Source organism: Paroedura picta, chromosome 2 (assembly GCF_049243985.1).
Source record: "Paroedura picta isolate Pp20150507F chromosome 2, Ppicta_v3.0, whole genome shotgun sequence".
NCBI classification, from domain to species: domain Eukaryota; kingdom Metazoa; phylum Chordata; class Lepidosauria; order Squamata; family Gekkonidae; genus Paroedura; species Paroedura picta.
Genome location: NC_135370.1, coordinates 35,893,131 through 35,915,961, shown reverse-complemented (window position 1 = coordinate 35,915,961; position 22,831 = coordinate 35,893,131). Strand labels below are relative to the sequence as shown.

General features: G+C 44.5%; 1 protein-coding gene across 1 annotated transcript in view; it reads left to right on the top strand.

Annotated features, from left to right (window-relative positions):
• The window catches only part of HAT1 (histone acetyltransferase 1), a 29,517-nt gene extending 15,027 nt beyond the window's left edge, over positions 1–14,490 (top strand). The window contains exons 5-11 of the mRNA XM_077319727.1: positions 3,410–3,589; positions 3,941–4,062; positions 4,581–4,685; positions 5,085–5,191; positions 9,291–9,442; positions 10,905–11,021; positions 14,091–14,490. Coding sequence (XP_077175842.1) covers positions 3,410–3,589; positions 3,941–4,062; positions 4,581–4,685; positions 5,085–5,191; positions 9,291–9,442; positions 10,905–11,021; positions 14,091–14,258 — 951 coding nt within the window. The 3' untranslated portion in view covers positions 14,259–14,490. The remainder of the gene's footprint in view (positions 1–3,409; positions 3,590–3,940; positions 4,063–4,580; positions 4,686–5,084; positions 5,192–9,290; positions 9,443–10,904; positions 11,022–14,090) is intronic.
• The last annotated feature ends 8,341 nt before the right edge of the window (positions 14,491–22,831 follow it).

The following is a 22,831-nucleotide window of genomic DNA, read 5'->3' as shown; positions in this document are numbered from 1 at the left end:
AGCGGCACTAGGGTTGAAGGTGATGGCCTCCTTCACCTCTTAAACTGGATCCAATCAGCCATCTCGGCTGAAGACCAGTGGCAACAGTGTACTATTTGTTCTTTTCTTCCCCTTTGTTCCTCATGAGCCATTCCTGCACTGGGAACTTTGCTGCCCCAGCTAACGTGCTGGAACGCAAATTTGGGGTGAACGAGGTGCACTGGGCTAAATTGTCCCCCATGCAGGAGCAGGAAGAGGCAGGGCAACTGGACCCTGAGCTTGATCTGTTTAACCTAGAGAGGACTGAGAGGGGATTTGATTACCATCTTCAAGTATTTAAAAGGGTGCCATGTAGAGGATGGAGCAGAGTTGTTCTCTCTTGCCCCAGAGGAACGGACCAGAACCAATGGGATTAAATTAATTCAAAAGAAATTTTGTGTAAACATCAGGAAGAAGTTCCTGACAGAGCGGTTTCTCAGTGGAACAGGCTTCCTCGGGAGGTGGTGGGTTCTCCAACTTTGGAAATATTTAAAATTTGCCATCTGACGGAGAGGCTGATTCTGTGAATCTGACCAAGCTGTGAATCTCCAGGTGTCTATGGACTACAATTACCAACAACCCCTGTAGTCCATGGGCATCTGGAGACCCACAGTTTGGCCATCTCTGTTTTAGAGGAAGGGTTCGCAATCCAGAGTTCATAGTTTTCACATGATCTGTGCCACCTCTTAGTTGAGAACCACTTAAGAGAACCACTTAAGAGTGGGGACAGACCAGAATACACGAGTGAGGATAGGATCCCTCCTGCCACTGACATGCTTAGAGTTCTGTCTCCCACTCTGAAGTCTGGCTCTTATATAATCTTGTATCTTGAAACTTGCCAAAAATATCTACACCCATGCAAGGAATAGGTCTTTCATCTCTTGGAAGCACCTAATAAAGAGAGTCTTCGGTATCAATGTCCCAATAGGGAACGGTCACCAAAAGGACAAACATTTCAATTGGTGATGGAAAGTGCTGTCACCCTATTGAGTTTTCAAGGCAAAGGACATTCAGAGGTGGTTGGCCATTGCAGGCTTCTATATAACCCCCCTCGATTTCCCTGGTCCCCTGTTCAAGGTCTAGCCATGGCAAATCTGATGAGGTTGGGCTAGCCTGGGCCATCCAGGCCAGGGCAAGCATCTTAATTAACTGCTGCTCAATTAACTACTCCTTTTTTGGCTGTTTCCTCACACTCCGGACCTCCCTTCCTTAGAATGGCTCCTTCCCTAAAAACCTTCCAGATGGGTTTGAAGGTCTGCCTTTTTCGAAGGGCCTTTGACTTAGGTCTATGAGACAGGATATGGTGGGATATTGTATTGACTTCTATTGTATTGTATTGATTTTGTTTTAGCTGAATTTGTGTTGTATAAATGGCATGTTCTCAGCCTTAACTTCACAGAACCGCCTTTGAAATTCCTCGCTGGAAGTGGTTTATAATTTAAATTAATTTTCTTGCCAGTGTTCTGTAGCTGTGGGTATATTATCACATTTTAATGCATATCTAGTTTAAGAAAACAGATCAGTTTGTGTTCAAATTAATCTAGTCAGTAGCAGAATGCAAAAGTGTCTGTGCTAAATATATTAGACAATTCTAAATAACTCTCTTGCTTGAGAAATGAAAGTTCTTAAAATTAGGCTTTGTTTGGGGGCATATGCAGTAGTAATACCTCGAGAAAAATAAAGCTGATTAAATATGAACATGGGTATCTCCAAAGCATTTAAGGATGAAGTGTGCTTGGACTGAATGCCATCTATGTTCTGCATCCCCCAAAATATAGCTAATGGTAAAGTATTATTCATTTGCAGGTGCATTGCTTCTACTGGGTGGGGTGTCGGGGGGGGGAGACTAGTTGAAAGGACAGAATTAGGAATATGTTGTATTAGCCTTTTGTAGTGTATTTTGTCCTAAGCGTCTTAATTTCCCTGTTTTGAATGCTAAGTAGCAAGGGTCTTGTTTAGAATTAATACTCCTCATGCATGTAAACGGTCTGAAAGAACTGCTTAGTAAGTTAACACAAAGTGTTCTTGTGTCAATCCTTATGGAAATAGATACAATACAAACATTACAGCTGAACTCACGGCAAACTCCATTAAGTAAAAACCTGGGCTCATTGTTCAAGCCGGAGGCTTGAATAGAACGTGAGCTCATTTTGATGAATGTAATGTCAGGCTTTTTAGGGGTTGTATGGAGGGGGGGTTAGGGTTTTGTTAAGTTGAGACCAATTCATTAAGTTTTATTGCCTGGTGAGAAGCAGCAATACGTTATTGTGAAACTTCATCAAATATTCATGGTTAAAGAGAAGTAGTAAATGTATTCAATCAAGTGGTCTTTCGGGGGCCTGGAAAGGATGATGCTGTCTACTCAGCTGATAGTCTGTAACATTCATTTCAGCTCGTTAACAAGGCTAATTTTAATCTTGATTCAGATTTGGTGGTGAAATGCATGTGCTTCATTTCCCCACTCTTTGGTTAAATTAAGATTGAACAATTAGTCGTGTGGGCCTTTTTTCTTGTATCTTAATTTGGGGGGGGGGTTCCCCCTTTAATGGCTAGAATATTTTTGGCTCAGAACTGCCATTCTATATTTCCTTGGCTCTTGTGTGCTTGGATTCTTGAATTCTGGCTTACATTTCCAGGTGGGGAAAGGAGATGGTCTTTATGCTGGCACTGCCAATTAGTTACCTAAAGGCCCTCATTTTGAGCGGGTGTTGTTGCTTGGCTCAGAATATGAGATTGTGTCCAACGTTGTCAGGAAAAAAATAATAAGTTTATTTGCTAAACAGCTCCATATTGAATGGCAGGCATAAAGGGTAGTTAAAATACTCCCCGATTTTCAGAGACTCATACCTTCTTAATGGAATGGTACAAGAGTCAAAGTTACATTTAGTAAATATAGAATAGCCAGGTGTCTGACCAGGTAATTCTGCCATGCAAGCAAGTTGCACAAACCGGACAGAAGTATCTAACCTGCATCCCCATCTTTCTCTCCTCTGTGGTTCGTCACCATAGGGGCATTGGACATTGTTGGTAGGAGAGGGCAGATTTGGGGGGGGGGGGATATTGAGTTGGATCCTTTCTGATATGAGCGGAGCTGCAGTCATGGATGGAAACATTCCCTCTTCCCTTGCTGCCTCCTCTATCCCATGAAATGATGTCTGTGGGGGTTGGGGGGGGTCTCTGGGAGCAGTATTGGGACTAGGGTTGGGTGCTCGGGCGTCCAAAGCGGCCGTTCGTGCCACTACAGTGGGTGAGCGATAGGGTTGTGAGTGTCCTGCATATTGCAGGGGGTTGGACTTAGACGACCCAGAAGGTCCCGTCCAACTCTATGATTCTAAGTCTTCTGTGGACTTGTAAAAAAAAATCCTTTGTAATTTCTCCTCTTGGCTTTCAGGCAGATGACATAGAAAGTAAAATTAGAGAAATTATTCCTCCAGGTTTTAACAGAAGTCTCGATGACTTTGCGTGTCTGTTGGAAAAGGACGTGAACTTCAAGCCTTTTGGAATATTATTGCATACGTATTCCGTGCACAACAGAGAAGCTGGTGAAGACATAACTTATCAGATATACAAGGTAAAGGAAAGAAAAGCCACAAAGTTTCATTTGACCCCAAACGATAGTTTTCTCGTACCTTAGGTCAAGGGTAGTCAACCTGTGGTCCTCCAGATGTCCATGGACTACAATTCCCATGAGCCCCTGCCAGCGTTTGCTGGCAGGGGCTCATGGGAATTGTAAGCCATGGGCATCTGGAGGACCACAGGTTGACTTACCCCTGCCTTCGTTTCAGTGACCTCTGTGTGATCGCTCGTGATATATGAAAAATAGAGCTGCAAAAAGTCACTTTAGCTTTTAAGCCCTTTCCCAGAGGTAGGTGTTGTTCCCCTGTCTTCCCTTTCACCGGACTTCTCCTGGCTTTTCCCCTAGGCTGACATGACATGTCCGGGCTTCCGAGACTATCATGAAAGGCTTCAGACCTTCTTGATGTGGTTTATTGAAACCGCTAGCTTTATCGACGTGGATGACGAGAGATGGAACTACTTTCTAGTGTAAGTACAGTTCCAAAGCGACCGCGGACCTTATTCCCTCTACAAAAGGGCTGCTTTTTTAATTGTGGCTGGCCAATTATTTGGGACAGTATAACGATATTTTTTTTTTCCCCCCCAGAAAAAGGGAAACTATTGTTTATCGGGCTGGAGTTAGCGCCCATTATGCTTTGCAGGGCCTTTTGAGAACACAGCCAAATTAAATACTGTTGTCCGTTGGAGCCCTGGATGTGGGGCTTAAACAGTAAAATGAGCTTTTGCCTGTGTTTTCTTTTACTTGCCACCTATTCATCTTCATAATAGGCAAGTGTGGTGAAGTGCTGTAAAGAGGTCTGATTTATCCAAGTTGCTGCACACCAATTAAGTGAATTGTACATTCAGAACATAGCAGGTGTACCCATTGGGCCCTCACCGAGTAGCTTGCTGACACTGGAAATTCAGCCAGAGAATGGGAAGGAAAATGGACACTGCATGGGAGCGCGACTGTAATTGACCTGCTTGGCTTTCTGTTTTATCTGCAGATTTGAGAAGTATAATAAGGATGGAGCGACACTCTTTGCGACCGTAGGCTACATGACAGTCTATAATTACTATGTGTACCCAGACAAAACCCGGCCACGTGTAAGGTAATTGGCAACGTAACACGTGCCTTGCCTTTTATTTTGGGCGAGAAAACTGTTGGAAGTTCCCAATCCTTGTTCGACAATGGTGTTAATTTTGTGTGTGTGTGTTTTTTTTAATGCAATAGTCTGGCGTGTCTGGCTTAGCATTTATTTGTTTGTTGCATAAAAATAGGAAAGAGAGCTCAAAACTATAGTGGGATGTATTGGCTGTGTGGGGGGGGGGAATACATTGGTGCAACTTGTAAGTTATTGGTGCAGCTTGTAGACCACCGTGAGACATTTGAGAGTGGTGGTATATAAATATAAATAAATTGTAAATAACTCTCAGTAAAGGCTCTTGCTTTTCAAAGTAGCTGTCATTCTTTTTATGCAAACACTCCCGCCCCCTTGTTCTTTCTGCAGCCAAATGCTGATATTGCCTCCATTCCAAGGAGAAGGTCATGGAGCTCAGCTTCTAGAAACGGTTCATAGATACTACATGTCGTCCCCCAGAGTGCTTGATATAACAGGTAAGGGAATGAGTCTTTCACTGGGGATGAGAATTCGTTTATGTGAAACTTGGGTCTCCTGCTGACCATTGGTGTCGTAACTTTTTGAATTCATCTGTCAGAATTAAATGATCTTTTGCAGGCTGATTTAAGACAAGGTCAGGGTTAACGCTACCCTTCTTTATAGCAGAACTGTGTATAATGTAATTCCTCAAATCCTTTCCTTACTTAGAGCAGCTCACTATGGAAATTCAATCCCCGGCACGAAAGGATTACCAGTTTAATTAGCCATTTGTGTCCGTTGTTGTTGCGCAGCTGACTTGACGAGAGATTAGGTTTCTGAAACTCTCTGCAGAGCTTGCTTCCACAAAGCACTGAATCAGAAAACATACTGATTACTGGATGAGGGGAATCGTTTTCATGAACACTAGGATTGCGTTAAGCATTCTTCTTGACTCCACAGACGAAACGTATGAAAACCCCCACGTAGCATGAACTTGAAAAGTAGGTTTGAAAATAGTTACCAAAATCAGCACTTCAGATGGTAAAGGACTATTCTAGGACAGTATAATGTAGACCAACCTTTCTCAACTTTTTTGCCATTGAGAACCCCCTGAAACACTCTTCAGGTTTCGTGAAACCCCAGAAGTGGCACGATCATGCAGAACGTGATTGGGAAGCATAGATAGGGGCCTCTCCCCTTCCTTCCCCCTCCAGGCCAATCACTGGCCATGTTTTGAGGGGGGAGGTTGACATGACCACATATGGTCACATCACCCAATAAATGTTCTACAAATTTTAAAAGCATACAAAAATTAATTAACGCCCACCCATTTGGGGAACCCTTCCAGGGTCATCAAGAAACCTCATGGCTTCGTGAAACCCTGGTTGAGAATGTGTGGTGTAGAGCAGGGGTAGTCAACCTGTGGTCCTCCAGATGTCCATGGACTACAATTTCCATGAGCCCCTGCCAGCAAATGCTGGCAGGGGCTCATAGGAATTGTAGTCCATGGATATCTGGAGGACGACAGGTCAAATGCTGTGGGGGCTCATGGGAATTGTAGTCCATGGACATCTGGAGGACCACAGGTTGACTACCCCTGGTGTAGAGTGTTGAAGGAGAACAAGCAGAATATTTAGTTGGATATAAGCTACAGGCTTATCCCTTGAGTTTTGTAGGAGTCCTAGGTGTCACCTTTTCCTTAGATTCACAAGGCAGCTAGTGACGCTTTTGTTTGAACACTTCTCCCATACTGTACAAAATGCCTCTGGAAGCTCATTAGGTATCTAGAACTCATTATGCATTTTGAGGGGTTCTGGAGTGATAGTAGTTAGGTTTTTACCCGCAACCTTTTAATAGTGGGAGTGGGATGTCTATTTCCCTCATTACTAAGCAGCCATGGGGAAGAGGGACACTTCATGGGAGTGCGAAAGGCAAGCTGAATTAAGAAGAAGAAGAGTTGGTTCTTATATGCCGCTTTTCCCTACCCAAAGGAGGCTCAAAGCGGCTTCCTGAGTAGGGAAACGATCAAGTGCTAAATATGCTGTGAGGGATACATGTCATACATTTCACTACCAATAAAACCTTAATGTTCACAATCTACAGAGCTCCTTTATGCAACCAGTAAGGTTTGTATGTGGCTTGGAGCACAATTTTCTCTTAGCAGCAGTATTTCCTATTATCTCTCAAATTTTGGGGAATCCTATGAATTGCAAATGCTCTTCGCAATCTGAAGTTAGGTAGGTATAAAAAGTCCCTGTTCTGCTGCAGAGCTGAGTCGTCTAGCTTGTTTACATCCCCTGCATGCTAGATGTTTCTCCGTCTGCTACTCAGAGCGCAGTCCAGGAAATAAGACCCACGGAGTTTCCAGACACTTTCCAGCATCTACAAAACAAGTAATAATAAGCATTTTGATGCAAATCGATGATGAAGGACAAAACTCTATTTAATTGCACGAGTCTGTCAGCAGAATATTCTGTCTGCATTTTATAGCAAAGGTAGGCTTTACATCTTCCCCTTGACAGTACGTTGAACTGGAGTACAGTGCATCACTGCGCATCACAGAGCATGGTGTATGCGTGTTTCAGTAGAACTACTGTTAAAACAGATTTTAAATTGCCCTGTAGAATCTGCCAGGGAACATGCTGTTTTCAACAGGGAGCTTGAGAGGCAAGGAGAGAATGAATTTCTCTTTCATCCATTTCTCATTGCTGCTGCTACGGGAAATTGTGCTGGGCAGACACGAGGTGGACAAGAAATTACGAAAGTGAAATGGTGTTGAAAGTTATGCTAGCCATATAAAGAGTACCTCAAACTGAGTCAGTTCTACACGATAATGGAATTTATAAAACCGTTGTTGATTTAGAGGCAGTCGGAAGTGGTTAATCGGGGGTGTGGTTGTAGGCTTGTTATTTGACCCTTTCCTGTATTCACATAAGGAAAGCTTATTGCCAGTATGCAATTCTGATTCACATACATTTATGCTGCTCTTAAAACAAAAGGATGATTTTTTCTGTCCTCTGCATTCCCCACAAAGTGGTACAGGAGGTCCTGGTTGCTCAGAATGCTAAGTTGACCAGCATTGCTAAACAGGCAAACTTCTCACCAGTTGCCACGCCCTGTATCTTGGGGCACTACCCTGAGACGGTCGGTCCAAGAGGGGTGGTGTATATATAAATCCCATAAATAAAATGTGTACCCCCATTCCCACCTCCCTGCAGGCCAGCTTGATGCCTCTAGTTATTGCTGGGCTTCTGACAGCTGGTGCTGCCCACTGATGTCACGCTGAAGTGCCTCTCTCCCCCGCAGTCTTCCTTGAGTTGTCAGGAGCCAGCTCTGCTGGACGAGTCCTGAGCAGCTGGCCTGCTTGCCTGCCAGCTGTGTAGGATGGCTTTGAGTGGGGGGAGGGGTTCCTGCCAGGTATGAGGGTTGTCTAAATAGTGTTCTCAATGGGGTGGGGTTTGGTTGCCGTGAATCCTTCTGAGTGGAGGCAAGTCTGAGAAATAAGATTGAATATTCCCCACATTTGATTCCCCAGCAATTCTCTTTCCCGGTATATAAGTTTGGTGCTGGTAGCCAAACTTTCCCGGAATATAAACATGGCCCAGTGGTAGAGCATCTCCTTGGCGTGCAGAAGGTTCCAGATTAAATCCCTGGCATGTCCAGCTAAAATGATCAGGTAGCTGGTGATGCAATAGAACCTCTATCTAAGATGCTAGAGTGCTGCTGCCTGTCAGAGTAGACAAAACTGAATTTGGTAGACCAGTGGTCTTCTCAGTAGGAGGCAACAACATGTACAATAATAATAAATAAATATTTGGAAAAATGTTTTTTTCTAACGACGGCTTACTTTAATTCTTTAACAATTTAAGCATCTTCTCAAATCCCAGTTGATGTCTCCCCCCTGTTATTTGTAATTAAACAGAGATTCATGTGATTAAAGGCTATATCTAATTTTTGTAAAGGAAACGTGTGAATTTCCAGTTGTAAGAGGAAAATGGAAATCAAGAACATTGGACTATAAACGCAGATTAGGGATCGTTCATTAGTATTCGGCTTGTGGAATGCTCCCATTTGCTAGGCTGAAATGTAGCTGTTAAAGACTGCCGTGCTCAAAGCCCACTGAATCAATGGAAAGCTCCCCGTATTACTACAGCAAATGGCTGTTATTTTGGCTTCTTTATGTTCTATCTCTAATGTGAAAAGAAGAGGGAAGGGTGCTTAAGATCTGACCGAGGAGATTAATCTTCAGATTTTGTGGTGTGCCATACTTTTGGAAGGCAGAAAGCACTGTATGTGTGAATATTTCAGCCAGACAATGAAAAACTGCCTCGACAATATTAGCTTTTGAAAGTTTGATGACTGAATGGCCAGGAGGTAAACTAGTTTTACAGCAGCACACTGGGAAAGTCCTATATAGATTTCAGTGGTTTAGATCTGAGTCAACACAATTTATTGTGTTAAAAGTATATTTTTCTGTTCTTAAAAAAAAACCAACTTCTAAAATGTTTACTACAGGGTCATAATGAAACACTGGCATTTTAAGTGACTTGAGTCTCATGTTTGTTTGAAAAGGGGAGAAAAAAAAAGATTCAAGATGCTGATACTTTGTTCTTGTAGCTGAAGACCCATCTGAAAATTACGTGAAACTACGAGACTTTGTCCTAGTAAAGCTTTGCCAAGATCTCCCTTGCTTTTCCCCAGAGAAGCTCAAGCAAGGTTTCAGTCAAGAGATGGTGACAGAGGCACAACAAAAGCTGAAAGTCAATAAGGTACATGATGTGAAAACTCGCTCTGACCTGGTCTGTATATGTCTAGTGACGTGTCCCAAAGTATCTGTTCATCAACACAACAAATTTCAGTTAAGTGGGCCAAATCCCAAAGGACCGTAAGTAATTATTTGGCTCCAGACTTTGGCCCTAGAACAGGGGTAGTCAACTTGTGGTCCTCCAGATGTTCATGGACTACAATTCCCATGAGCCCCTGCCAGCATTTGCTGGCAGGGGCTCATGGGAATTTTAGTCCATGAACATCTGGAAGACCACAGGTTGACTACCCCTGCCCTGGAAGACGATGCTTGGTTTTGTGAAATCCTCCCTGCCAAATTTTGAGCCATGACTAGGCCAGAACTTTAGTATCGATTGATTAGATGAGCTGAGTGTTGGTGGCATACATAAACCTCTGCATCAAGCCACCACTTGTGTGTAAGGAATTCAGGGAAGTGTTTTGGAGTCTAGAGCCATAATTTTCTAGAAGAATTATTTCCGGACTATTAGAGAGTATGCAGACAGTAAAAACATCTTTGAGTGATGGGGTAAAGGGTCACATCATGTTATGGCACCATGTTGAGAGGTTGCCTCCTGGAAATGTCACGAATGTCTTGGCTAGAACATTTTGAAAACATTGAGGAGATCTGGGTAAAGCAGAAGAAAGCGAGAAAAGGATCTGAATGTTGTGGTGGATCAATTCAAAGAAGTGGCTAAGTCCAGAAAACGAAGCATGCAGCTTAACTGTGATGGAGGCCGGTTAGTTTTTTGGTTGAAAATCAACAAGAGATGTTGGCAGACACACAAGAACTTGAGAAGATACCAGAATTGCCAGTCACCATAAATGCACTGCATTCCTAGAAAGAAAGCACAAGAGCAAATGCATCGTTTTCAAAGGGTTTAAAGCTGCTCTGTTCACAGTGCATTTATTCAAAATGGCAACTGAGGTGATGTCAGATAATAAAAAGGACTTGCAGTTGACTCTATCTAAAAACAACAAAGTAGTAATAGGCCTCTGTACCTGGAACAACACTTGAAGGGTATCTGCGGTAGAACTGAGTAATACTTGGGGGCTCTGAAGGACTTTTGCAGTGTCTCCCAATCAATGGGAATGGGGTGTGTTTCCTTCCCTCGGTTTGGCCTATTGGCTCAGGTGTGCTAGGAAATCTCCACGGCAACATTGTGCTATTGGGGAGTGTTGATGGAAAGCCTGGGTTGCCTTGAGGATTGGATCTGCTCTGGTCAGTTTTCCACCATCAAATCCGAAGACAGAGCGGCCAGTGTTGTAGCCTTTGGGGGTCTCTGAACTGGGTCCAATGGGCGAAATATCGAGGAAAGAGTTTTAAGAGCACAACTGTAGGAACAGCATTAGCCCCAGAGAAAGGTAGACATGCTGGAGTTACCAGGGTAAAAGTAAAGAGTGGGAAACAATTAGCTCTGGGATAATATGTGTTTTCTTGCTTGCTAGCAACACACAAGACGAGTTTATGAAATCCTCCGGCTGCGTGCGACAGACATGGCTAATGCAGAGGAGTCTAGAAGTTACAGACTGGATATAAAGAGAAGATTGATGGGTCCTTACAAGGTGCCTTTTTGCTTTGATGTACTTTTAAAAACAGTTTTATGTCGAGACGTGCATATTTATTACCTTGTCCTCCGTTGGGCTGGATCCGAACTAAATGAATAATTTCCTCCCATTCCCTTGCCATGCTGCAAAACTCTATTTTATTCATTCATTCATAATTATATTTATTGACCACCACACTCAGCACAGCCGTCTCGCAGCCGTTTACATGCATTTAAAACTCCACATAAAACAATATCCAAGTCTAAAAAAAACCCAAATGGCGGAAAAACACTATCTACAGGATGCTCCTTCATTGTCAACCCCACCCCCACCCTATGCACAGCTATCAGCCCTCCAGGAGGTAGCTTCCGAGAGTATCCAAGCCAGCAGCTTTCCATAGTCCTGTGTAGGGAGGGAGACGATCTTCCTGGCCTGGCCTCAACCAAACAGCTGGCGGAAGTGCTCTGTTTTACAGGCCCAGCGGAACATCGACAATTACCTCAGGACTCTTAGCTCTTGATGTTTTTTAGGGTCCCTCGTCCTCTGGTGGCAACATTTCGTGGAGCTCAGTGGGAAAGGGGAGGCAGGAAAGTCCCGTAGTGCTAATGGAAATTTTAGTCTGGACCCAGCTCATTATCCTGTTTTAATGAGACTGGGATAAAACAGCAGACAGCCAGTGCTGCAAACTTCTCAATAAGCCAGTCTTGAAATCGTGGAGTGCTCGGACTGCATAGAACTGGGATCCAGTTTTCTGATCTCTTGCTCCTCGTGGCATTAATCTCTGCATATTAATAGCAGCATGACACAGACTGTGCATTTAGAAAGACTCCATCCTTCTTGGAGAGATCGTATGGACAGGATGGAAGGGAATTTATCTCACCACGGAGTGTAATATATCTGTTCAGAGAAAAAACTGTTCAGTAGCCATGTTACAGAAAGACTCATGCACATTAAGTCACTAGGGACATGGAACAGACTGATTTCACCACCCCCAGTCTGGCTGCAGTCACTTTACGTGCCTCACTGAGTGCTGCTGTGGGTTTAGAGGATGGGGAACTGTCATTAGAAGAGAGAAGCACAAAATGCTTGTCCGTATAGCAGATGCTCTATGCCAGTGGTCCCCAACTCCCGGTCCAGGAACCGGCACTGGTCCGTGGATCAGTTGGTTCCAGGCCGCGGCTCCTCCTCGTCCTCCTTTCCAGCTGCTGCCTTGGGGGCTGCCCTGCCACTCTGCAGCTGGTTCACTTTTGGTGCTCTCCAGCAGCCACCATGGTTGGGGGCCCCCCTCGGCATGGCACTGCGCAGCTGCTGCTGGTTGCGCCCCCCAGCGGGCGGCAGGAAGTCAGGGGTGTCTTCCCTCGGCAAAAGACTATCCCCCCCCCTGGGCCTCAGTAATATTTTTCAGCATTGACCGGTCCCTGGTGATAAAAAGGTTGGGGACCACTGCTCTATGCGGTACTTTAGTTCCCATCCAGTAACTGCAACAGCAGATATACACTAGAAAATCATAGAATCATAGAGTTGGAAGGGGCCATACAGGCCATCTAGTCCAACCCCCTGCTCAACGCAGGATCAGCCCAAAGCATCCTAAGGCATCCAAGAAAAGTGTGTATCCAACCTTTGCTTGAAGACTGCCAGTGAGGGGGAGCTCACCACCTCCTTAGGCAGCCCAAATGACACTCAAAAGCTGTTGGTTAACAGCAGAGAAGGGACAAGGTGTTGTGATGGGAAGAAGGAAGGCCAAGAGGTGTAGAAGAGAACTCCGCAGCTTGAGCTCATTAGCATTCAGTCTGGAACTGGAGCACACATTGGACTCAATGTTTTGCAGTACTTCATAGCTGCCGCCGGTGTTCGAAATGAGTACATTTTATTCCTTGTAGGTAGAAATCAATTGTTCCCCAGCTAGCCCAAAAAGCTGGTCAATTTCAAAACATGGGTGTGACTAATACATTTTGTCTTCCTTTATAAACTGAGAAGCAGCAGATACTGCCTTCCAATGGTAGGAATGATTTAAAAACAAATGGAAAGCTTGATCGTTCTTAAAGTGGAGGGTGCTTTGTGGCAGAACTCAGTAAATAATTCCCTTGGCTAAGGGAAATAGGTGACTCCTGTAAAGTGGAGGCACCCACTAAAATGTAGTATTCAAAGAGTTTCAATAGCAGATGACAAAGAATGGGCATTTCTGTGCCCTCACCCACTCCAAGCATCTTGCCCTGGCTACCATGGATTGTTGGTGCAGTACAGAATGGGCTCTGTGGAAGAAGAAAAGTTAGCTTTTATACCCCGCTTTTCACTGCCAGAAGGAGTCTCAAAATGGCTTGCAGTTGCCTTTGCTTCCTCTCCACACATTAGTCACCCTGTGAGGTAGCTGAGGCTGAGAGAGCTCTGAGAACTGACCAGCCCAAGGTACCCTGGCAGACTGCATGTGGAGGAGAAGTGAAGAATCAGTCCTGGTTCCCCAGATCAGAAGCTGCTACTCTAAACCACTACACCAAGCCATACCTTATAGCAGTGGTCCCCAACCTTTTTATCACCAGGGACCGGTCAACGCTTGACAATTTTACTGAGGCGGGGGGGGGGGCAGTCTTTTGCTGAGGGACGTCGCCACCTGAGCTCCTGCTCCACTTGCTTTTCCGCCGGCGCCCCTGACTTCCCACCGTTTGCTGGGGGGCGCTGCGAGTAGCACAGTGCCACGCTGAAGGAGAGCCGCTGGAGAGCACCAAAGGTGAGCCGGTGGCAGAGTGGCAGGGCAGCCCCCGAGGCAGCAGCTGGGGAGGAGGACAAGGAGGAGCTGCGGCCCGGTACCTGTCCCCGGCCCGGGGGTTGGGGACTGCTGCCTTATAGAATTGAATCCATATATTGTAAATCCCCAATGACCAGTGTTTTGTCAGGTCAATGGTTATGTTTTATTGAAAGCAACACAGTGGGATTTAGTTGTGGCTCTCTTTTTGTTGTATAAAAAGGAGTAACACATGTCCATTCTTGGGCTTTCTGGATTTCTGATGTTACTTTAAATATACAAAAATAGCAATTCACTCATAACAATGAAATGTGCTTATCTGTTTGTATTTTGTTATGTGTTTTTAGAAAAAGCAGAGAGAGATTGCTAAGATGAGAAGATGCTTGAGACCAGAAGAGTTAACCAACCAGTTGAACCAAATAGATCTAAACTTGCAACACAAACAACTAGATGAGACCTTCCAGCAGCTTGTTTCAGATTATCGGAGAGTCCTAGAACGGCTTGCTCAAGTCTGAGGGTTCTGTCTCTCTTCGGCAAAGGAACAAACAGATTTCTGTACATTGTGTTGTGAAATACATCCATGATCACAGCTTTACTGCAAAATTTCATGTGACATTTTGATCACTTCCGAGTTGACTCGTTTTCTGTGCATTCTGAATATTTTCTATTTTTGTGTTGTAGATTTTAAAGAACTGCTTAGATTTTGGGGCACTCTGCTGAAATAAAGTAGACTTAAGATGCACCTTACAGTTAAGATGGCTTGAATTTTTGTAGAATGCTTTATATGTTTAGGTTGCTGGGTAAGGTAGCAGTAAGAGCAATTGTATATACTTCTGTGGATTGGTTTGGGGATTTTGGGGATTGGTTTGGGGATTTTGAACCACTGAAACTTAGTACATGCCTTGAGATGGATCAGTAAATAAAGTAGGTGAGATCTTGGATTTACTAAAAAACTTGTTTCAGAAGAACAAAGTTTGAGTCCAGTGATACCTTTAAGACCAAAATTTTTTTATTCAAGGTCTAAGATTTCGTGTGCACAACACGCTTCCTCAGACACAATGAAATGGGAATTACAAGTCCACACATTATAGGCAGAGGGTGAACCACAAATTAGTACACAGCAAGATAAAAAAATTTAACAGGTTCATAGGCCTTACAGGAATAACAAGCTAAGTTTAACAAATTATCATATGTTTGTGTTCCCTATTTAGGATGTTTCTGTCCGTTATACTCGTATCATGACATTTTTATTTCCTCCATTACGTGCTTCCCCCCAGTTTTGAACCCAAATATATGATAATTTTATAAACTTTGCTAGTTATTCCTGTAAAGCTCTTGAGTCTGTTGAACACCTTCATGAGGCTGTGGCCAAATGAACTAGAGAGGTGTGTTATCTTAGAGTAGTTTATTGTCCGTATACATTCCTACTGCATGTTTTATTTAGTATAATATAACAATCATACTGTATTTTAGGGTGTCTTAAATTCTGGTTTTAACAGAGGTGTCACATCATCTTATGCTGGTCTATGACTGATCAAGGTCTGCCTGTCTGTCATTGGGCTGTGTACTGATGTGTGGCTCAGCCTCTGCCTCTGTGTGTTGTGTGGACTTGTAATTCCCATTTCATTATGTCTGAGGAAGTGTGCTCTGCACCCAAAAGCTTATGCCTTGGACTAGTGGCCAAGCCCATTGCATTCAGGAATACAACAGGCGCTAGATTGGGTGGGGAGTTGTGGAAGAACTCTCTGGATGGCCTCTCCCTCCCAACAGGTCCTGGAAGGGCTGCAGGCTGCCCCCATGCAGGGAACTCACCAGCAGTGGCAGCTCTCACGCGGCAGGGATCTGCAGCCTCCGAGCCTCGGAGGGAAGTGGAACGAGGAGGGGGTGGTCAGGGGTTGGGGACAGAAGGCAATTGGTTGGCCACTGGACAGATGGGCAAGCCAGTTGGAGGAGGAGGCACTCAGGGGTGGGACAGCCACCCAGAGTGGGTGTTAAGCTCTGAGTGGCACTTAAGCCATGACACCAGCTCCTCCAAGCCCTTACCAGAAATATTAAGTGGAACAGACAATATTTTTTAAGTCTTCAAGGTACCACTGGGCTCAAACGTTCTACTGCTTCGGACCCACACAGCTGCCCACCTGAATCTTGTTTCAGAAGATTATGGTATTTCTGCGAGGCAATTTTAACACACAGTTACTATCACGACAGCATGCGGTGTTGTCATCTTCTGCCAGCTTGCCGTTCATTTGGGGGAAACAGCATGCTGCTGCGACAACTTCAGTTGGTTGTTACTGAAGCCGTGAAGAAAATGCTGCTGTGTCCTTTTTTCTATTCATATACAACACGTACTTAAGACCAGAACATCTCTTGGCCTCCCTGTGACAAGACCAAAAGACACAGAGCAGAGCTATGTAAAGAACTGGAGTATGACCACTCACTTATGTAGCTAGTATTACTGGAAGTGGAACAGACAGATCTCACCCCCCTCCCCTGCTGCCCTCTTGTTGGTGACATCATCACTGCCATAAGAAAGTCCTTCCCTCTTGCTTGTGGGACCATCCGTGGGGCTGAATATAGGCTGGCCCAAAACACTGCACAATATCAGCAAGGAAACAGCCAAAGCCTCTCATTTTCTGCTTTGGGCTTCCCTAAGAGAGTACTGATAAAGTAATAGCAAGCAGAAGAGCCATGCTGGGTCAGTTCAGAAGTCCATCTAGCACGGCATCCAGTTATTCTTGGTAGGCCAACAACCACCTAGAAGCCAAGGGCTCCGACGTTGGTATTCACTGGTCTACTGCCTCTGAACTCAGCAGTTGCCTTCAGTTACCAAGGCTAATAGTCACGGGTGGGCCTAGCCTGCATGGATCTATCTGACCTCCTTTTTAATCAATTTAAGAGGATGGCTTTAAAGACGGTAAACAGGTCTTGCAATAGAAGGGAACAAGCAAAGGGGTACTTCCAAGGATCAGCATTAATTTGTTCAGTAGTGATTCGATGGGAGATGGCCAGGGTTGCAGTCGATGCTAAATTAGTCAAGACTCCAAAATGATCTCTTCAAAACTGGGTGAGAGCCAACTGAACAACTGAAGATTTTTTTTATATACAGCCCACTTTTCACTACCTGAAGGAGTTGCAGCACCGCTTCTAGTCGCCTTCCTTTGCTCTCCCCACAACAGACATCCTGTAAGGTAGGCGGGGCTGAGAGAGCTCTGACCTGATTGCTCTGTGAAAACAGCTGTATCAGCATTGTGACTAGCCCAAGATCGGCCAGCTGGCTGCATGTGGAGGATGAGGGGGGAGTCAAATCAGACTCACAGGATTAGACACCTGCTCTTAACAACTGCATTAGTCTGATGACACGGCCATTCTTGAGAGCACTCTGTAATTTTGGTCACTGTTTTCTCAAAGTCCTGCAGAAGCAGAGGAGGTAAAGTATGGTGCAATTAAAATTATCAAGGTGTGGGAACGTTTTGCCTAGAGGGAAATTTAAAGTCACATGGTTTATTGAGATGCTTCATGTAGGCGGGAGAAAGCCCAAGATGACTAAGAGGGAATACGAGACTTTTGGAATTATGAAGAAAATGGACAGAGAAGACTTCCCCCTTGCAATATTAAGGACATTGAGGGGGAGCATGATTTCACTGTATTAAACATGTTTGATACCGTTTGCTGCCTAAAGCGACTTACATAATTTCTCCCTCCATTTAATTCCCAGAAGAGCCCTGTGAGGTAGGTTAAGATAGAAGTGTAACTGGCCAACATATGCACATAATAGAATTTTCCACAATATATGAAAATTGGCTAGTATCTTGGATGTGTCTACATTCTGTCAAGTTGCTTCCGACTTGCAGTGACCGCATGAAAGAACAGGCTCCAAAATAACCTATTCTTTATGGCCTTGTTCAGGTTTTGTAAAAGAATGCTGTGGCTTCCTTTGCTGAGTCAATCCATCTCAAGTCTTCCTCTTTGCTTACAGACATGTAAAATATGACCATACAGGTGGATAGGGGCATAGCCCTTAAGTGGAACTAATTATTTGCTCAAGAGTAGCAGAGCTTTCCAGCTGTTGTGCTGGTATTCCTGGGGAGCAGCTGGTTGGTATGTTGGACTATATGGACCAGCAGGAATATTATATTTCCTTCCAGACTGAACAGAGAGGAATGTCAGCCATACTCTGTTCACAATAGCCTTGTCAGAAAGTTTCCTCCAAAATAAAGCTCAACTGCCCTGGCCAGTGAAGGGGAAGCCAGTGACTGACTTCTATTCTGAATGTCTTTCGGGAACTTGTTAGTTATGAAGTCATGTCCAACCCATCGCGGCCCCATGAACAATGATCCTCCAGGCCTTCCTGTCCTCTACCATTCCCCGGAGTCCATTTAAGTTCACACCGACTGCTTCAATTACTCCATCCAGCCACCTTATTCTCTGTCGTCCCCTTCTTCTTTTGCCCTCAATTGCTCCCCAGCATTAGACTCTTCTCCAGGGAGTCCTTCCTTCTCATGAGGTGGCCAAAATATATCAGTTTCATCTTCAGGATCTGGCCTAAGGAGCAGTCAGGGCTGATCTCCTCTAGGACCGACCGGTTTGTTCGCCGGTTTGTTCAAAAGCCTCAATTCTTTGACGCTTGGCCTTCCTCATGGTCCAACTTTCACAGCCGTACATTGCAACTGGAAAGACCATAGCCTTGACTAGATGCACTTTTGTTGGCAGGGTGATGTCTCTGCTTTTTAGGATGCTGTCTAGATTTGCCATAGCTTTCCTCCCCAGGAGCAAGCATCTTTTAATTTCTTTGCTGCAGTTCCCACTACAAACCCCTCTAAAAAGTAGATCAGCAAACAGAATACTATAAGGAAACAGTATCACTAACTTGGTTCGTGATATATGCCTAGGAAGATGTGATGGGCAACCACCTGGATGACTTCCCTGGAGCCTGTGTAAGCAATATTATGTGAGTACAACTAGTCAACAGAATTGTCATGTGAGAAGTGCATGAATAGAAGAATGCCACGCAGCTCTATGCATTTTTCTTGGAGTAAATCCCCTGAGCTCACTGGTACTACTTTTAAATGTAAAGGTATCCCCTGTGCAAGCATCGGGTCATGTTTGACCCTTGGGGTGACGCCCTCTAGCGTTTTCATGGCAGACTCAACACAGGGTGGTTTGCCAGTGCCTTCCCCAGTCATTACCATTTACCCCCCAGCAAGCTGGGTACTCATTTTACCAACCTCGGAAGGATGGAAGGCTGAGTCAACCTTGAGACGGCTGCTGGGATTGAACTCCCGGCCTCATGGGCAGAACTTTCAGACTGTATGACTGCTACCTTACCACCCTGCGCCACAAGAGGCTCGTCAGTACTACTTTACCCTGGTGCTTATGGCCATAGTCTCCATCCCAGCTTGGTGCAGTGGTTAAGAGAGGCAGCCTCTAATCTGGAGAACCGGGTTAGATTCCACACTGTTCCTCCACATGCAGCTGGCTGGGTGACCTTGGGGCAGTCATAATTCTCAGGGCTCTCTCAGTCCCACCTACCGCACAGGATGCCTGTTATGTGGAAAGCCAAGATAGGTAATCATAAGCCTCTTGGAGATTCCTTTTGTCAGTAAAAAGCAGAGTTCACAACACTAGCACTTCTTCCGGACTGACACCTAAGGGCCAAAGTAGACTGTGGGGCAGGTTATAGCAGGGCTCGCCAGCAATTTCTCAGGCGAGTTCTGACATGGCATTCATTCATTCATTCATTCATTCATTCATTCATTCATTCATTGTCTTTATATACCGCCCTCCCGGAAGGCTCATGAAACAATAGTAACAACAAGGTGATAATATTAACATAGTAGCAACAATAACATAAAAGAACGGTGAAAACTCCAAAGAGCCTCTGCTCAACTCTTACTGAGACCCAGTGGGTTGGGCAGATTCATAGCAGTCATAGTAGGAGAGGGGGGGCTTGGGGGGGGAGGAATGCAGAAAATCCATGCAGTTTTGTTAGCGCTTCAAAAGATACAGGCCATACATCTGTTGCTGTCACTTCACGTTTATTATCTGCATGCCATTCGTTTTACATATGATTGAGGACCTAGCTGGAAGGTGAATTTCCCATCATAATTCAATCTAGACACACTCTTTGGGTCTCATATGAATGCATGGAGTATTTAACAAGGCCATTAGCTCTGTTCCAGAAAAAGATGCTCCATAAATTCTCTCCCTGACAGCATGGTCTCTCCTTGTGTAAAAAGATAGCAGCAGTGGGAACCAGGAAGAGAAAGGTGCTAGAGGGGAATGTTCACGGCCAGGGGCTTGCAAAATCATCCTGGAGAGACCCAATTTAAATGGCAATTGTGGTGTTTTTCTTGTGCCACCTGGTTAAAAGTATTCCACCTGTGATCAGTTCATATCTGTGCTGCTGTGCAAAGGAGCTCACAATCAGCTGGAATATCTTTGTTACGCTCTGGGGAAATTGAAACAATTTATTTCTTGATTTAGGGGAGGCCCTCTAGGCCTTTTTGAGAATTTGATTTAGACACTGTGTGTAAGAACGGAGAAATAACAGCACAGCGAACGGAGAACATTCGGTCTCCTGCGGCCATTGGCTGAATTGGGTTTATGGAAATTACTTGAAACAAGTTTTATCTACTTCAGTTTTTATCCTGGCAATTCAATCTGGCTCTAGTGGGTTGTTTTGTCTGTTTTTTGGGCAGGGGGGACTGATGCTATTGAAAAAATAAGCCGGAGTTGCTACCCATGATAGAAAAGATAAATTTAGTGGAAAATTGAATGGTACTTACATCAGTCCTAAATTTGCTGCTACTATTAAGAATTTGACACAGTGTTTTGAATCCAGTCCTTTCTATGTGTGAGGGCCGGAGGGGAAATGTAGCCAGAATGGGGTATCCTCAGCAATACTTTTTAAGGGCTGGAAAGGGGAGGGGCTGCAGTGAGAAGGGGAAGATAGCAAAAACCAATTTGTAGTATGACTGGATCAGCCCATGGTATATATGCTTCACTAATTAAATTATCATCTTCCCCAATCCCTAAGTTTATTTGATCTGGGGGGGGGGGGAAGGTTCCTCGATAGAGATCTATTCATGTTCAGTTTGCCCCTAAGGAACACAGATATACTCTGTTGTTGCCAGTTGACAAAATAGACATGCATTAAAAACAAAGTAGAAAGAATTAATATAAATATTAAACAAAAGGAAAGTTTTAGTATCTAGGCCAGGGATTCCCAACCAGCGGTCCATGCAGCCCTGGGGGTCCCTGTGAGTTCTGGAGTGGGTCATCAGCCTTTCTCCTCCTATCTTGATGAACTTGGCCATAAGCTAAGGAACTGGATGCCTCCACACAGATGGTTTGTTAGTTAGGCCAGCGGTCCCCAACCCCCCGGTCCGGGGGCCAGTACCGGGCCACGGCTCCTCCTCGTCCTCCTCCCCGGCTGCTGCCGCAGGGGCTGCCCTTCCACTCAGCCACCGGCTCACCTTTGGTGCTCTCCAGTGGCCGCCATGGCTGGGGCTCCCCCTTGGCATGGCACTGCACAGCTGCTGCTGGCAGCGCCCCCCAGTGGATGGAGGGAAGTCAGGGGCGCCAGCGGGAAAGCAAGTGGAACAGGGGCTCAGGCGGTGGCAATGTTTTTTATTTTACTAATTCCTTATATTTATATACTGTTCTCCACTTGCAGCTCTGTGCAGTTTACAGAGAAAATGGAAATCATAACACAGGTACAACATGGTTCAGTGACAGCGTTGGATAATGACAATAGTAACAACAGAGAAAACAATAACACCTCGTTAAAATATCTTTACCAATTGAAACATTAACATGTTAACTGTAACCCCATAGGTAGGTCAATCCAGGATTGCCCTTTGGGGTGCTTAATGGGCATGTCTGTGTGGGAGGAGGGGCTCTGAGGCCCTGTAGATGTTGATTCAGTTTACCTCAGCCAAATGCCTGGTGGAAGAGCCCCATTTTGCAGGCCCTGTGGAAAATCTGGCCTTGAAAGGAGTGTCCAGGATCCAAAGAACTGCCTGAGTAGTTCCATATAGCAAAGTAGGCCACCATTTCTGAGGAAATTGCTGTCAAATGTGAGTTTTGGGCCACAGAATAGGCAAGAAAGACCCTATGGAATGCCTTTAATCCATGTGTTTTTAGCCCCTTAAAAGTGTTGAAACTGCTTTGGCCACACAATTTTAATGTCAACATATAGATCACATCTTGCCTTTTCACAGGCCGGTCTGCTATTCGTTACAAGTTTGCTATTTGCTACAAGTTCTTGTTTGAGGAAGTAAACTGGATATGTTCTAGGAAGAAAGATGCGGAGATGTGGAGAGCTAGAAGCCACAGTATCTTTCACAGAATGCTTGGCTTCTTTCTGTAAATGTAGGAATTATTATTTATTGCATTTTTATGCCCCCATCCCTGATACCTTAGGGTGGCTCACAAGATTAAACAACAAATATTACAATATAAATATGCCATTCTTACTCACTGGAGTATGAATGGCAATCAGCACATGTTAACTTATTACTTGATATGGCTGTAACCATTCAATTTTAATATAACCTTCCACCTTCAATTTAAAAAAAATCTTAATCCCAAACAGACTGAATGTAGTTTTCTCAAACTGATTGTAGATAAATTCTCTAATCTGTGGCACTATTTTGGCCTGTCTGGGCAGTATCTGCATTGAACCATGGTTGGTTTGTTCTAATCCTGATACCTAAACAATGCTTTGACTTAGGGTTGCCAGCTGTCTGGAGGTAAAAAATGTCCTGTCTTTTAACAGAGGTTTAACTGGATATTATTTACCTCCATACTGTGAAAAGCTTCAGCTGCCCATCTCTAACATGATGCATTTATTAGAGGGACAGGACATTTTTCTTCAGGCCCATTGCTACCCCGGTTGGCCTACAAGCAGTAAATGAAACCATAGCTTGAATGGTGAATTTATTAACCAAATAACATTGAGAGAACTGCTGTTTCCTGCTGAACCATTTCCAACACTGCTGAAGGGGAGATTCAGTTTATTTACACTCCATTGACCAGTGAAACTGAGGGGGAAAAAGCTCTGGTGGAGCCAAGCCTGTTTTGAACA